At 37.4% G+C, this 17,066-nt stretch overlaps 2 protein-coding genes across 2 annotated transcripts; one reads left to right on the forward strand and one right to left on the reverse strand.

Moving 5' to 3' along the window:
• Positions 1 to 2,541: 2,541 nt before the first annotated feature.
• LOC120134972 (multiple organellar RNA editing factor 3, mitochondrial-like) lies at positions 2,542 to 3,836 on the reverse strand. Its single transcript, XM_039151346.1, has 4 exons — positions 3,427 to 3,836; positions 3,250 to 3,347; positions 2,945 to 3,010; positions 2,542 to 2,850 (listed from the first exon to the last, which is right to left on the reverse strand). The coding sequence occupies exons 1-4, from the start codon at positions 3,798 to 3,800 to the stop codon at positions 2,747 to 2,749; spliced, it is 642 nt and encodes a 213-aa protein (XP_039007277.1). The 5' UTR covers positions 3,801 to 3,836; the 3' UTR covers positions 2,542 to 2,746.
• Positions 3,837 to 10,001: 6,165 nt separating this feature from the next.
• LOC120134888 (probable pectinesterase/pectinesterase inhibitor 21) lies at positions 10,002 to 16,383 on the forward strand. Its single transcript, XM_039151268.1, has 3 exons — positions 10,002 to 11,084; positions 15,299 to 15,566; positions 15,683 to 16,383. Exons 1-3 carry the CDS (start codon positions 10,017 to 10,019, stop codon positions 16,381 to 16,383), a joined length of 2,037 nt encoding a protein of 678 aa, XP_039007199.1. The 5' UTR covers positions 10,002 to 10,016.
• Positions 16,384 to 17,066: the final 683 nt, after the last annotated feature.

The raw sequence follows: 17,066 nt of genomic DNA on the forward strand, positions 1-17,066 counted from the left end.
GCGTTGTTACTACCATTGCCACTCGTCTCCCTAGATGACTCTGTATTGCTCTCCTCGCCAGGCTGCCTGTTCAACGATACAGTGGAAAATGAATAATGCAAACAAGCACGGTTAACAGGTTGATCGAGCCAATCACCCTGCATTTCGATCTCTATTTGTCTTTTAAAGCATCGAGTGATACTTGAGCAACATGATTATATCAACATAGGATGAAGACATGCACTGGCATTGCATAACGATCAAAGAAATCCGAGGGCCATCGGGAATTCTCCACTACGACTCACAATCATGCATGGAATTCAGATAAACTACGGCGTGGAATGGCTTTACCTTTGTCTAGGAGACCTTGAAGGGTCTATATAGAGCTGAATGGCAGACAAGTAAGGGACATAGTATTGAGTAACAGGGCAAGTTCCATTCAACAAAAGAGGAACCCCAGCTCCATATGCAGTCCATTCCTCAAAAGTCTTCCACAAATCCTTAAGAAAAAAATACCGACGACTCTCCGGTTCGATCGTTCCCTTTTGCAGCCAGCTTGTGATCGTCTATAAGATCACCAAAGTTTCATCAAGAAAAAGCTTCACCACTATTGAGAATAACAAAGAAAAGATTCAAAGACTTGCATTCTTCTCGTAAAATGATAATTTCATATATTCTTCTACAATAATCATATCGAATTCTAATTATATTCGGATTCGAGTCACGTCAGATCCCTAAACCTATGTATCAACCTAACTTTCCACGCATTCGTAAGTGAAAAGAGAAAAGAAAGGTGAAATATTGGTTGATTCAAGTTGATTTTGTTTACCATGGGTATACGTTGAGCTTGAACGACCGGGGTTGTAAACTCCAAGAACCGATCCAAATTCGTCGGATTAATGTCACTGTTATCCACAGGCAATGATGAAGATGACGCAGTGTGTTGCTGTTGATCCATTCTGTTCTCCGCCGTTAAACGGCTGGGAACCGACGGCCTTCGTTCAAGCCGCTGTTTCTTCAGTTGTCGGATCAACCTTGGCGGCAGATTATTGAACCGACTCCACCTGCCTCTACGTCTACTGGACATTGTAACGGAGCGGTACCGTTATAAGTAAGAAAGAAAGCCCCATTTTCTTGGAGGAGAGGTTCGAGCGGGAAAATGGGGATGCTGATGCTTTTCTAATGGTTTTCTTTTGGATTTATTAATTTTTTTCTGAAAAAAACGTTAGAAATCCCCGTATTTTTTAAGGAAGAAAATTAATATGGACACCTATTATTTTCTCTCTCAATATAATCCTCCAATTCAGAAAAATTAACTCAACATTTGACCAATATTTTTCATCGTTTGATGTTACAGTACTAATGTGATAGTTCATAGTTCTGACATGATAATCCACGGTACTAATGTGACAGTCAATATGCCATTTTGAGTTACCACTTTAGTCCATCTATAATGTTATCCGTCACGTTATCAACCACTGTGAATTGCTGCGTTAACACCGTAAACCGTCACGTCAGCACCGTAACAGTTAACGACGAAAAAACATTGGTCAAGAAGTCACATTGAGTTTATTTTCTTAGTTGGAGGACCGCATTGATAGAAAAAAAAAACAATACCATGACCATATTATATTTAAAAAAAACACAGGGATCTCTGATGCCTTGTTTTCTTTTTAAATATTTAGATGAATTTTAATCACATTCGACTGAATCAAATATATTAAAAAAATGTATATAATTGTAATGACATACTTTTTTAAATTCATTAAATTCAAATTCTTCATACAACATATATACATGGGTTCAAAATTTTGTTTATATATTCCAAGTACATCTTAAGTTTGAGTTTAATATTTAACGCTTAAACTATATTAAGTTAATGAAAATAGATGCTTAGTATGAAACTGGTATTTTAAAAATTCAATTAATTTTTTCAAAAAAAAAATCAATTAAAATTATATAAAAAATCAAGTATAGTTAGAGAACATCAACTAAAATTAACCCATGTTTTAAAATTGACCTTTAAAGTCGATAATAGTTTAGAATGATATAATCGACAACATATCAGTACTTTGATAACTCAATTAGAATGATTTACAGTTCGACGATCAATTTATAATCTAAGACTTTATTTTAGAGCAAAAAGAAAACTAGGGTAAATTACACGTTTAGTATCTAAACTATCGATTTTAACCCGTTTTAATGCTTAAACTTTTTAAAAATCATACCTAATGTTTAGTTTTTATTTCATTTTAGTAACTCGCACGCGTTTAGTACCTTTAATATGTTTTAGTACTTAAACTTTTAATTACTAAAATGAAACAAAAATTAAACTTTAGGTATGATTTTTAAAAAAATCAAAAGTTTATGTATTAAAACGGACTAAAATCGATAGTTTAGGTACTATACACATAGTTTACCCAAAAAACTAATCCATATAACGCTGCGACTGAGAATTGATGCACGATTCAAACGCACAAAAAAAGAAGTTTAAAACAAAGTATCTAGGACCAGTTTTACCGCAGTAGATCGAAGAAACAAGCATTGTAAAAGCTACAAAGAAAACTAGGAACTGACCAACTATGCATGATGCAACTGCAAAACATTCAAATTTCCCAACTTTCATAAAGATGTTAGATAAATATGTATGTTCCGAAATAGAGCAAACACGGATTCATCACCATCGAACGATACCGAGAACCTATGAAGATGGTGGTGGTGGTGGCCGTGGTGATCGGTTGCTCCTCGCTGTATTCGCAAGAGAATGTTATCTTCTAATAGGCCTGTGTCCTCGAACTCGGGTGTTAGATGGCTGAACCGGACCTGTATATTGCGGCCTATGGACGACTTTACCATCAACAAGCAAATCCCCTGCAAAATCGATCCACAAAAAGGTAAAAGGATCGAAATTTGTAGACCATAAAGGGAATTTAATAGCAATAAGCAGCGAAACCGTTGTTCAAACCTCCATAATCTTTGTTCGGAACATCGAGATATGAATCCGGTAAGACCCAGAGCACACGAGGTAATCCTATAGACAAGCAGGGAATCAATGTGAAACAAAATCCCAATTATACGAACAAGATTGATTATTGTAGCAATTTTGTATGGAGCTTCAAAACCCTAATGCAGCTAAAGGAAAAATCATACAACAATGAGAATCAGTGTTAATTCTTACTTTCAACAGAAACCAATTAATTCTTCCATAGGCACTTCAAAACAAAAGGGGGGGGATCATTTAAACCCTAAAACCCTAATAAACGGAATTACCTTTAACTTTATAAGACAACTCCTCAGATATCAAAGCACCAAACCCAGTATACCTCGTCGTACAAACAGAGTATATCCTCTTCTTCGCTTCCTCTTCACTGCAACATCAACAACAATTCCCAAATTTAGAAGAAGAAAAAACCACCAAACTCAATGAAATTTGAGGGGGTTTTTAACCTGCCGACGACAGAAGCAAGGGTTTTGACATAGGCATCGATCATTTCTTCTTCAGAAGGCTTTGGGTCTTCCGTGAATTCCAAAACAATAAGCCAATGCTCATAATCACAGCCGTCGAGAAGGATCGTTTCCTTCGGCGGCCGGTTGCTCCAGTTCGGGGATGGGTCGTTCAATGGCGAGTACCCGGATCCGGATGTCCTGGACCGGGTCAGGATTTTGACTGATTCGGGGGCAGAAACTGGGGAGTTTCTGATGAGAGAAAAGGCGAGACGAGAACGTGAAGAGATAGACGAAGAACGAAGAGGCCAAGAAGAAGAAGAGAGGGCGCGGGTTAATAGAGTTGATAGAGATCGTCGGGCATTGAAGGAAGCCATTGTTGACGACGATGATTCTCCGATATGCTTTGTTTCTTCGATACTATTACTAACTAGGGTGACCCCCTTTTGCGAAATATTTAGAGGATTTAACAATAGGTGAAATTATGGATTTGGTCACTCATACTATGCTCAAATTGGTATTTCGACCCTATATTTTTAACTTTACATGATTTAGTTATCGTAACATTCACCCTACTTTCCTAAACTCAAGATCCCCCAGCACAAGCCTACCAAACAAAACATAAAAAAACAAACCAAACACCGCACATCAAGAGAAGAAACAAAAAAATCACAACATTGATTGAACCTTCAACTTCCCCCGAAAACCGATTAAACAAAACTCCTGACAAAGGCTTTGTTAAAATATCAACTTGCTCATAGATAGGCACCTCATTAACCACCACTTGTCCCAAGGTAACCTTCTCTCGAACAAAGAATAAATCCATTTCAACATGTTTAAACTTAGAATGCATAACCGAATTTGTAGAAACGACAACAACACTAGCGTTATCACACCACAGGACAAGCCTATCTCTTAACATGCAACTCTGTAAGGACTGTAACCACAATACCTCAGTTGTAGCACACACAACACTTCTATATTCTACCTCAGTTGTTGAATGAGAAACCACTTGTTGCTTTTGTGATGCTTACGAGACAGGTTGTCCCCCCCCCCCAAAAATAATAATACAAAACCCAATCGTTGAGTGATGATTATCCACATCATAACCCCAATTAGCTTCAACAAATCCTGTAATGGACAAACAAGGAGAATAAGTAAACCTAAGTACATAGTCCAAAGTGCTCTAGAAATACCTCAAGATGAGCTTCACAGCATAAAAATGCTCATCCAAGGGGGATTGCATAAACATTAACAACAAAGGAATATCAGGTCTCCTAATAAGAACATATCGCAAAGCACCCACTATGTTTCTATAATCAGTGGTATTATTAATAGGAGTGCTATGATGAACAGACAACAACTTGTTACAACTTTTAGCCTTCGAAAATAACATAGAGGTGTACATGCATAAAGTTTTGCACTCAAAATTCCAAGAATATAACAATATTAAATACTTGTTAAAAAATTATTGTTCTTGTGATGTTATATTGTTAGAGAAAATTTAATTTCTGTCATAGGACGTATTGAGAGGTACTGGAGCGGATATTGTACTCTTGAAAATTTTAAATTATCATATAATGATTGATTAATTAATTTAAATTAATTTTTCTTTATTCATAATGTTAATTGAATCTCTGACCTTGTTTAAAGGGTATAACGTCTTATTGTACTCGATCAATTGGTAATTGATATTTTTATAATAGTGTATTCAAGTTTGATATGCCTAAGTTTTTTGAAACAAAGGTGCAAGAGTCTTTATTGAATGAATAAACAAAGAGGGTCCCATAAAACATAAAAGCATGCAGAACGGTCTTAAAACATAAATAAAGAAAAGAAAAAGTAGAGTAAGCAGCTGACTATTCATCTCCCTCAAGAAGAAAGCTTTCGTTGAAGATCGAGCATGGAAAGAGAGAGGAAAAAAAAACAGAGATGGATCTTAAGCACAGATCAAACAGTCACCGTGGAATGGTACTACGGCGGTTCAAGCCACCTCCTACCTTCGGAGGCCTGATGTTCAGCATACCATGGTCCCTCATCAATCCAGTAGGCATCTTCCTGGCCACAATTCTCATCAGACGCCAGAAGATGAGCAGCGATGTTGGCTGAGCGTTGAACGAATCGAAAGCAGCATGCATGAAAGGATCTCGCCCTCCGTCGCACCTCCCAGGTTAGAGCGCTGATCTCCGACAGATCTTGGTCAGAGGTTGATAATTTCTCAATTACCGTACGGGCATCCCCTTCCAGAACCACCTCCCTCAAACGGATGGCGACACCCTTAACCCGTGCACGTACCTGAATACGAATTAAATATATCACATAATTTTTACATACATTTTATAATTGAAAACTCAGTACAAATTTAAGTTTTTAAAATTTATCCAATTTAATTCTTTAAATAAAATAATATAATCACGTAAAATAATAATATAATATTTAAATATTTAACTCATTATCGGTTTTAGATATCAACTTTATACTATTTCATATCTTAAAGTAAACAAGCTGAAAACTGTATAATTTAAAAATATTTCTTTATTCTAATAAAATATATTTTTATCTAAAACATAGATCTTAGATTCATATTTATATTCATAATAATATATCTCATACATTTCTTATCCGTATACATATCATCTAAAAAAATTAAAATAGTAGGATGTCATTACTGATACATGTAATTAGTCTTTGTTAATTGATATCAAACTCAACTCCTTACTTCACTGGCTCTTCTTTACCTACGTGTAAAAATCATTACACGCTAAGTATACACCTAGTGAGACATTATAACAAACTAAGGTGATATAAAATATTAAACAACTTAACAACATCAAAACAATATATTTTCTTAGCAACTTAAGATGATCATAACAATTTAAAACATTAACTTAAATTCAATAGAATCATTAAATATTCAAGTCGATTTATTCAAGTCATTTTTTCTCATCAAGGACTTGAAAATCATCATCTCATGATCTTATCAAAACCATGATAAATAATATCATACGTAATAATCATATCATATTTCTTTTTTCATTCACATATATTTCAGAACTTTCATATTTCATTTTCATCTTTTAATTTCATATTCATTTCCACATTTCATTTTCATAACCAGTACTTTCATATTTCAGAATTCATTCCCAGATTCAAAACCTATTTCCAGATTCAAAAATTACTTTAAGATTTATAGCTTAATTTTAGGTTCATAGCCCAATGCATATTTATGAGAATCAAGGTACGTGAGTCATACATAATGTGCACACTAGACATTACACGGTGCCAATCATCATCATAGGATGCACTCCAAGTGCAAATTATATCATATGCACCAACGGTGCCATACGTAATGTACACAAATGTACCATAACTTAACTTGAACTTTACTCAATTTTCTGGCATGCCAAGTGTACCTACGTCTTTCAATGCAACATACAATGGGCTTTTCCATATTGAATTATCGAAGATATCAATATATCAACATATCCAACTTTTCATATCATAACACAATAGGCAGTTAATTCCCTAAACATTTAATTTCCACATAATATTTATATATCATGATCATCGTCAATTACCTTTCTTTAACATATACACATCATATTCATCATGTAATAAATATCATAACTATGATGCCAATTATAATAAAGTTGACTCATTTCAAACTTTTATAATAGCATATAACATAGGAGTAACATGAAAACATAATTTATGACAAATTTCATATAATAGCAGTTTGCACTACCTTCAAAGAAATATTATTATGTATTAACATACACACTTAAAAATTATTCTGTTTATACCAGTAGCAACTAGACTCGAATAAAAATCTAACCATATAAGACACTTTTTCTTGTTCAACTTGTACAATTTATAGTAAATTTCCAAATATGACTTATAGAAGTTTATTTTGAGCAGAAATTGTTGTCTTGTTTTCTAACTTATCCTTGATAAAAAAATTTATATCTTTTTATATACTCCTTGAAATTAGTAGCCGTTTATTTTAAACAAAACTAGACTGATATACGAATTCAACTAAATAAAATTCATCCTCTAACCATTTCAGTAGAATCTATGTTGATTTTCTAAACTTACTATTTCAAGTCATAAGTATAGGCATATTTCAATAGTTTGCATCCTTAGCTTATTCACTAATTATATTAGCTTACTAAATGAACATATAGGATTGAATCACAATTCACATAATATTGGGAGTCACTTATTACCATAATAACTCCGTCACTGACTCATCACAAGCCAATGCTTGCTCGATAAGATAAATACAAATTAAATGCACTCACATGGTGTGTTTAGCTTGCAAACCTTCCTTAGAAATTCGCATTCATCCTTATGTTACTCCTTAGATTTAATATTTCTTGGTCTTGATTTCAATCATAATCTAAATGGATACCATTTACAAAATATATATATTTCAAACCACATGTTAGAATCTTACTAACACAGACACACAATAGAAAAATAAATTCCTAAAAATCTTCCAGAACTCATCCGATACTAATTTCTTGTCACAACATAAATGTTGATCTCAAAGCTTCAAATTGACCATTCAAGTCTCTTTTTATCCATATTCATCACTAAGGCACATAGTATTTTCAAACTTCACATTTTAACCACTAATTACAAATTCTTTTCGAATTCATCTCAATTTTTCCATTTTACTCAAACCTTCAAATTGACCATTCAAGTCCCTTGCCATTTTTGCCTCAACTCAAACTTCAATCAACTTAATTAAAATATCCAACATTTAATTCCAGCATAATACCTCAACATTTACACCATTTTTACTTAAGTCACTAACTTTCTCATATTCCCAGTATCATTTTCCTTCAAATCAACCGAAGCCCTTGGAATGCTTTGTTGTCTTTTAACGCTCTTCTGGTGTGCCAAAGGATTCTCTTCCTCTGACCCCGTCATCAACACATCATCATCCGCCTATTTGCTATGATCTAAACCATGAGAGTAGAAAACACTAGTAACCCAATTCTTTGTCTGTAATCCCCCTGCTTGACTAGTTGGGTGCGAAACCATATTCCTCTCAGTACTCGGAACATTTGCAATCATATTCCCGGTATCATCCCTTAACCACGGGTTAGAAACTACCCCCCGCCTTGTTTGGGTAGCGTGCAGCGACACGTCCCACTGTGGTACTAAATCCTTCTTATCTTTCAAGACCCATAGAGGACGTAAATGTTCCCTATAACCCAACTTACCACAGAGAAAGTAGAACAATATGAGTTTCTCATACTGAAAATTGACATACGTAGATCCCCCATTTGACAACGCGATCTTTTTTTGTCCTTTTCAGAGGCTGTGCACATCCACTGCCTCCCGAATCCGAAGGCAATGCCTATAGCCAAGTGTAACCGCACTGGTATCATACTCTAAGGAAGTGCCAATGAAATCCTCAAATTGCTTAGCCACCTGTTCCGAAATATAACCAATAGACACATCGTTCACCAAGATCCAAAAATCTGCCCTATTCAAGTCCACCCTAAGCGGATCATCACCCGGTTGTAACTGGTGTAAAAGTAACGGATAGGAACTAAAGTACCATGGTACTTCATGCGTGATCTGATCTGCATCAACCTCATTAAAAAGCTTGAATAGAAAACATCCTTTTCCCAATTCTGTGATTGAGATTCCACCAATCGGGTGCCAAGCATTCGCCAGGGTAGCTCGCATCGCTTGGAAATTAATCATTGTTGCAGTAAGAAAGCGGCCAACTAAACAATTTTCAAAAGATGCTTGAGAGCAGTCTTCGGCTTGCGGCGGTAACAAAATCTCATCCTCTTCCTCTCCCAAATTCAGATCCTCCAACTCCCGAGTGATCTCCTCCATGGCACAGGGAAAAAACAAAAGACAAAGGACAATAGCAGAGACTAGACAAACTGACTCAAATCAAAAAGCTGACCACAAGGCAGAAAGACGGCTGACCATCACATGGTCAAAACCCTAACACAGAGGGTCATGTGCTTCATATGCCTAATTTAAATTATTAATTAATGAAATATTTAATTTTTAGTTATATTATAGATTTTTAAAATATTAATAAAAAATATTTAATTATTTTATTTAATTAGTTGATTTTAACTTTGAGTAATATAAGTGGATTAATTTAACCCATAACAAGATCATATATAGGTTATTAAAATTAAATAAATTTTAAAAAAATATTTATGAAAGAAAAATGGTGATATACTTAAGAATAAATAATCTAAAATTATATAAATGAATGAATTTCAACTAAACGTGGAGCTTTAGGTCTTCAAGTTCAACAAACCTTCGGAGCCAGATGGACTTCTCTCATCCATAGAAAAAGAAGGGTTAACTAAAAATGGTGATTTGGGGATTGTCTCCTTCAAGTATAAATAGGGCATTGGAAATGTACATATTATTCAAGCGAAGAGCTCAAGGGGCTTTAAACAATAAGGATTATCAGCACTCAACAGCTGATATAAACCTTCTTTCTTTCTTTCTTCAGATTCAAGAGACAAGAAGAGAGAAGAAAAGAAGTTTTATTCTTGCCGTTTTTAAGATTTCATGCTTTAAAAACGAAGAGAAGCTGTTCAAAAATGGCGAATAACTTTGCAATTATCATTACATGTTCAATGTTTCTAGTGGCGGTGGTGGTTGCCGTGGTGGTGGGAATGAACCACACCTCGAGCAAGAGCGATGGCGATGGCGGGGGTGTGACGAGTTCTAAGAAGGAGGTGCACGCACTTTGCCAACCCGTGGATTATAAAGAGATATGCGAGCAGAGCATGTCCCAGTCGAACTCCACCGACACCAAGGAGCTGATAAGGGCCGGTTTTCAGGCGGCGATGAAGGAGATGCAGGCGGTGTTGTCTAAATCGGCGACGATCCATGAGTTGCAGACGGATGAAGGGACAAAGGATGCATTTAAGGTTTGCCAGGAGGTGATGGGTTACGCCATCGACGACCTCGAGAACTCGTTCAAGACGCTCGGTGAATACGACGTGACCAAGATCGACGATTACCTCATGAACCTCAAGGTGTGGTTGAGCGGCGCCGTCACAAGTCAACAAACATGCATAGACTCGTACGAAGAGAAGAACGGCACGGCGGCGGACAAGATGAGGAGTCTCATGAAGAAGTCACAGGAGCTAACCAGCAACTCTCTCCATATAGTGTCTGGCATATCGTCCATCCTCAAGGACCTCAACATCCCGGGCATCGACAATCTCGACACCACTGGACTCGAACGGAAGCTCTTGTCGAGCGGAGATGACAACGATTTCCCACAGTGGGGTGGGATGGAGCCCCATGATCAAAAGCTCTTCTCGTTGTCGTCTTTTAGTAGGGATTTGATCACACCACCCGGTGATGATGTCCAACCTGTGAAGAAATTAAGAAAACGAAAGCTCTTTTCGAGCAATGATGACGATGATTTCGCATTGTGGGGGATGAAATCTCGCGATCGGAAGCTCTTCTCGAGCAGCGACGACGATGATTTTGCACTATGGGGGATGAAATCCCGCGATCGGAAGCTCTTCTCGAGCAGCGACGACGACGATTTCGCACAGTGGGGGATGAAATCCCGTAAAAGAAAGCTCTTGTTGAGCAGCGACAACGATGATTTCCCAACGTGGATGAACTCCGGCGATCGAAGGCTCCTCCAAGCGGCGGACATTAAGCCCAACGTCGTCGTTGCTAAAGATAGTAGTGGCAAGTACGATAGCATCAACAAGGCCTTGGCAGAAGTTCCAAATAATAATCCCACAAGATTTGTTATTTACGTGAAGAAGGGAATTTACAAGGAGAACGTCAACGTTACCAAGGGCATGGACAATGTTATTCTTATCGGAGATGGTCCGACCAAAACCCTCATCACCGGCGACTTGAGTAGTGAAGTTCATAAGCTTACCACGTTTCACACTGCTACTGTCGGTAAGCAGTACATATAATCAGATATTAAGTCATAATGATCTTTAACATTATTATAATACGATCGTTACGTATCCATAATTTAATTCTGATGTGTGTTCTTGTATTTGGTAGCTGTAAATGCAAAGCATTTTATAGCCAAGAATATCGGATTCGAGAACACCGCCGGAATAGCAGGTCAACAAGCAGTCGCCCTGAGATCATCCGGCGACATGGCCGTCTACTACAACTGCCACTTCAACGGCTATCAAGATACCCTTTTCGCCCACAAAGAGAGGCAGTACTATCGCGACTGCACCATCAGCGGCACAGTCGACATCATCTTCGGCGACGGGAGAAGCTTGTTCCAGAACTGCCACATCATCGTCAAAAAGCCGGCTCCCAACCAGAGTTGCATCATCACCGGACATGCGAGAAATGACGAGAAAACACTTAGCGCCATTGTGCTCCAAAACTGCACAATCTCCGGCGACAAGGACTATCTCCCAGTTAAGGACAAGAACAAGGCGTACCTCGCCCGACCCTTAAAACCATACGCCATCACCATCATAGTGCAATCCCAAATCGATGACATCATCACCCCAGAGGGGTACACTCCGATGAACGGCACTGTGGGACTCGATACCTCATTTTACGCCGAGATCGACAACAGGGGTGCCGGTGCTAAAACTGAGGATAGGGTCAAATGGGGTGGTATAAAGCATCTCGATTTGAAAGACGCTAAGGAATACACCCCTCGCATCTTCCTTGAATCTGAAACTTGGATTCCATTAACTGGGATTCCCTGCAATCCCGACTTGGTCCAAGGGTTGTAAACTAGAAAAAAATCAAAGGCCATTGTTATTATTATTGTGCTGATATGTTATAATTAATTAAATAATTAAACTTAAGAAAACCCTAAGGGCATCTCTCTTTTTATTTTATATCTTGCAAAACTATCTAATTTTTTATTAATATAAATTAAAGTTTTAGGCTTAAAATAAATATCGTTTTCGTTTTCATTTTTTCGGAAAATATAATGAAGATGAAAATTTTCAAAATTATCTTCTTCTTTTTTTTGAAAAAAATACATAAACATTAGAAAGTACAAAATATTTTTATTTTTTTTAAAAAAAATTCTATATAATTGAAAAAAAATAAAAACAATAAATTTTAATTAATTAATTGATCGGAGTTGGAATTCTTGTAATTTTATTATTGAAATCAAAATTTTGTTTTTATTTACCAAATAATCATATTTTTTCTTTGATAGTAAGATTACAATATCACTAAAAATAATAGTTTATAAAATGTTTAGTTCTTGTTCGTTTAAAATTATCAATATCACATTCATATTTGTTTATTTATTTTAAGGTGTTCTTGGTGTATGTTTAGTGTTTGCTTATATGTTCATTTAACGCTCATGAACATATTCGTTTTATGTTCAAGTACATGTTTATTTAACGTTCACCAATGCATTTATTTAGCGGTCATTTAATGTTCGGCAACCAACACTCTTTCACCCTTCTGTTTGTAAGTCAGAAAAATGATAAAATTATATCAGTAGTCCTTAACTTCTTTAGGCTTTATAATTTGAACTCGAAAGTTTTAAAAATCATACTTAAAGTTTAGTTTTTGTTTCATTTTAATACTCTGACGTTTAACACTTTAGTTTTGTTTCATTTTAGTACCTCCGTTCAAAATCTAACGTTAAGTTTTGAAAAAAAATGAAAGTTTAGGTACTAAAATGGACCAAAACTGATAGTTTAAGTACTAAGCGAGTTAAGTTTTTAACGGCAGGGTACTAAAATAAAATGAAAACTAAACGATATATATGATTTTAAAAAATGAAAGTTTAGGTTCTAAAATGGTCCAATAATTTTATTACTTACTTTCTATTTCTTAATTTTTAGTTTTTTACACCTTAGATAATACGATTTATCAAAATCAATTATAATTATTCTACGCAAGCCAGCCAAGAGACATTCGAGCGATAAAATCTGAGTCCAGATGTTGCTCTTGCAAGATTTCTTTCAGGATTCATATCGCCACCAAGCTATGAAAGATCAGTCCACTGCTTCTGGCTGCTTGTTGTCTTATTGTTTGGGGTCCCGGGCAGGGGCTGTTCAATGTGATGGGCGATTCAAAAAGATGGAAAAGCGTCGGCCATTAGTGTGGTCCGGTTGAGAATCGTTGCTCAGGTGTGGAGTTGCTGTTCTCGTGCTGGCGTGTTTGCCATGAGGAGGATTAATAGTTTTTTATAGTGTTTCCTGTCGAGCTTTGTTGCTGGGTGATTGTGTTTCGAATTGTGTTGTAGTTCTCTTGCCTTATAGGGTGCACTCTTTTCCTTTATTTAGACTTAGGGTTAGGAAGGTTTTCAATGAGGCATCTATCTTGATCTTTTAATTAAATAAAGCCATATAATTATCAATTAAAACTGGGAATATTTCAATGACCGGAAGAAAAATATCGATATGGCTATATTTAAATGTTTAAAACATTAATGACGTTCCGTAAAGAGCTCTTATCCATAGAAAAAGAAGGGTTAACTGTAAATGGTGATTTGGGGATGGTCTGCTTCAAGTATAAATAGGGCATTGGAAATGCACAGATTATTCAAGCGAAGAGCTCAAAGGAGCTTTAAACAATAAGGATTATCAGCACTCAACAGCTGATATAAACCTTCTTTCTTTCTTTCTTAAGATTCAAGGGAAAAGAAGAGAGAAAAAAAGAAGTTTTATTCTGATCGTTTTTAAGTTTTTGTGCATTAAAAACGAAAAGAAGCTGTTTAAACATGGCGAATAACCTTGCAATGATCAGTATAAGTTCGGTATTTCTTGTGACAATGGTGGTCGTTGTGGTGGTGCGAATGGATCACGACACGAACAAGAGCGATGGCGACGACGATGGAGGGGGTGTGACGAGTTCTAAGAAGGAACTACACGCACTTTGCCAACCCGTGAATTATAAAGAGACATGCGAGCAGAGCCTGTCCCAGACGAACTCCACCGACACCAAGGAACTGATAAGGGTCAGTTTTCAGGCGGCGGTGACGGAGATAAAGGCGGTGTTGTCGAAATCGGCGACGATCCATGAGTTGCAGACGGATGAAGGGACAAAGGATGCCTTTAAGGTTTGCCAGGAGGTGATGGGTTACGCCATCGACGACCTCGAGAACTCGTTCAAGGCGCTCGGTGAATACGACGTGACCAAGATCGACGATTACCTCATGAACCTCAAGGTGTGGCTGAGCGGCGCCGTCACAAGTCAACAAACATGCATAGACTCGTACGAAGAGAAGAACGGCACGGCGGCGGACAAGATGAGGAGTCTCATGAAGAAGTCACAGGAGCTAACCAGCAACTCTCTCCACATAGTGTCTGGGATATCGTCCATCCTCAAGGACCTCAACATCCCGGGCATCGACAATCTCGACACAACTGGACTCGAACGGAAGCTCTTGTCTAGTGGCGGCGGCGACGATTTCTCACAGTGGGGTAGGATGGAATACCACGGTCGAAAACTTTCGTGGCTGGAAGGTCTCTTCAAAACACCAGATCATGACGGTGCAATCACAGGGTGGATGATCAAATCACCCCAAAGAAAGCTCTTATCGCGCAGCGACGACGACGATTTTTCACAGTGGGGTGGGATGGAATACCACGGTCGAAAACTTTCGTGGCTGGAAGGTATCTTCAAAACACCTGATCATGACGGTGCAATCACAGGGTGGATGATCAAATCACCCCAAAGAAAGCTCTTATCGCGCAGCGACGACGACGATTTTTCACAGTGGGGTGGGATGAAATCCCGTGATCGAAAACTTTTGTGGATGGGAGATCTCTTCAAAACACCTGCTGACAACGAAATCACACATTGGGCGAAATCCCGCAAAAGAAAGCTCTTGTCGAGCAGCGACGACAATGATTTTCCACATTGGATGAGCTCTGGTGATCGAAGACTCCTCGAGGCGGTGGAAGTTAGGCCCAACGTCGTCGTTGCTAACGATGGAAGTGGCAAATACGATAGCATCAACAAGGCTTTGGCCGAAGTCCCAAAGAATAATCCCACACGATTTGTTATTTACGTAAAGGCCGGCATTTACAAGGAGAACGTCAACATTACCAAGGGCATGGACAATGTTATTCTAGTGGGAGATGGTCCGACCAAGACCCTCATCACCGGAGACTTGAGCAGTGAAGCTCATAAGCTTACCACATTCCACACCGCTACTGTCGGTAAGTAGTATATACTATATAGAGATATTAAGTCGTAATAATCTTTAAAATTATTATAATATGATCGTTATGTATTCATAATTTAATTCTGATATGTATGTTCTTGTATTTGGTAGCTGTAAATGCAAAGCATTTCATAGCCAAGAACATCGGATTCGAGAACACAGCCGGAATAGCAGGTCAACAAGCAGTCGCCCTGAGATCATCCGGCGACATGGCCGTATACTATAATTGCCACTTCAACGGCTATCAAGACACTCTTTTCGCCCACAAGGAGAGGCAGTACTACCGCGACTGCACCATCAGCGGCACAGTGGACATCATCTTCGGCGACGGGAGAAGCTTATTCCAGAACTGCCAGATCATCGTGAGAAAGCCGGCTCCCAACCAGAGTTGCATCGTCACGGGACATGCAAGAAATGACGATAAAACCCTTAGCGCCATCGTGCTCCAAAACTGCACAATCTCCGGCGACAAGGACTATCTCCCAGTTAAGGACAAGAACAAGGCGTACCTCGCCCGACCCTTGAAGCCATATGCCATCACCATCATAATGCAGTCCCAAATCAACGACATCATCACCCCCGAAGGGTACACACCGATGAACGGAACCGTGGGACTCGATACCTCATTTTACGCCGAGATCGATAATAGGGGAGCAGGCTCTAAAACTAGTGGCAGGGTCAAATGGGGTGGGATCAAGCACCTTGATTTGAATGCCGCAAAGATATACACCCCTCGCATCTTCCTTGAATCCGAAACCTGGATTCCAAAAACTGGAATTCCCTGCAATCCCGACTTGTTCAAAGCGGTGTAATTTGTAAACTACTAAAATACCTAAGGCCATTGTTATTATTGTTGTGCTGATATGTTACTATTATTCAATGATTAAACTGAACAAAAAAACCCTAAAGGCATCGCTATTTTTATTTTATATCATTGCAAAACTATCTAATCATCTATTAATATAACTTAAAAACATATTAACACATTTTTATTACTGAAACTAAATTTTTATTTCTATTTACCAATTAACCCATGTTCTTTCAATGATTAAACAAAAACAAGTACTATCATGAAATATGTTAATATGTAATATGTGATATGTTAACAACTATCATGAAATGCAATGCAACAACAATGGTGATGACATGTTTTATTTAGGGACAAAACTAACTCCAAATATGAGTAATTTGTATGCCTTTTCAAGTACTATCATTAGTAAATCATAACATAATAAATCCAAAGAAAAATATTTTCATGAGTCGACTTAAAGGAAAGCATGCTATGAATAACTTAAATTAAAAATTTAACACAAACTAATTAATTAAATTATTAATGCAATGCAATGTAGATAACAAACAAAAATGGTATGTGATATGCATAAATAAAAATAAAAGGATATCTTAATGGAGATTATGTGATTGGGGTCTCATTTGGTTGATGGCTTTAGGTAATTTAAGTTGGATTCGTTCTCAATCTTGAGTAACTAAAGATATA

The sequence above is a fragment of the Hibiscus syriacus genome, unplaced genomic scaffold, assembly GCF_006381635.1.
Source record: "Hibiscus syriacus cultivar Baekdansim isolate YM2019G1 unplaced genomic scaffold, ASM638163v2 tig00110600_pilon, whole genome shotgun sequence".
NCBI lineage: Eukaryota > Viridiplantae > Streptophyta > Magnoliopsida > Malvales > Malvaceae > Hibiscus > Hibiscus syriacus.

Bases quoted from the DNA above. Each gene is read 5' to 3' on its own strand.
- LOC120134972 (XM_039151346.1), bottom strand. From the start codon at position 3,800: ATGGCTTCCTTCAATGCCCGACGATCTCTATCAACTCTATTAACCCGC. The intron at 3,348-3,426 runs GTTAAAAACCCC...TTGATGTTGCAG, and splicing joins CTTGCTTCTGTCGTCGGCAG to TGAAGAGGAAGCGAAGAAGA. The intron at 2,851-2,944 runs GTTTGAACAACG...TCGATTTTGCAG, and splicing joins TCCGAACAAAGATTATGGAG to GGGATTTGCTTGTTGATGGT.
- LOC120134888 (XM_039151268.1), top strand. From the start codon at position 10,017: ATGGCGAATAACTTTGCAATTATCATTACATGTTCAATGTTTCTAGTG. The intron at 11,085-15,298 runs GCGGCGGACATT...AGACTCCTCGAG, and splicing joins GCGATCGAAGGCTCCTCCAA to GCGGTGGAAGTTAGGCCCAA. The intron at 15,567-15,682 runs GTAAGTAGTATA...TGTATTTGGTAG, and splicing joins ATTCCACACCGCTACTGTCG to CTGTAAATGCAAAGCATTTC.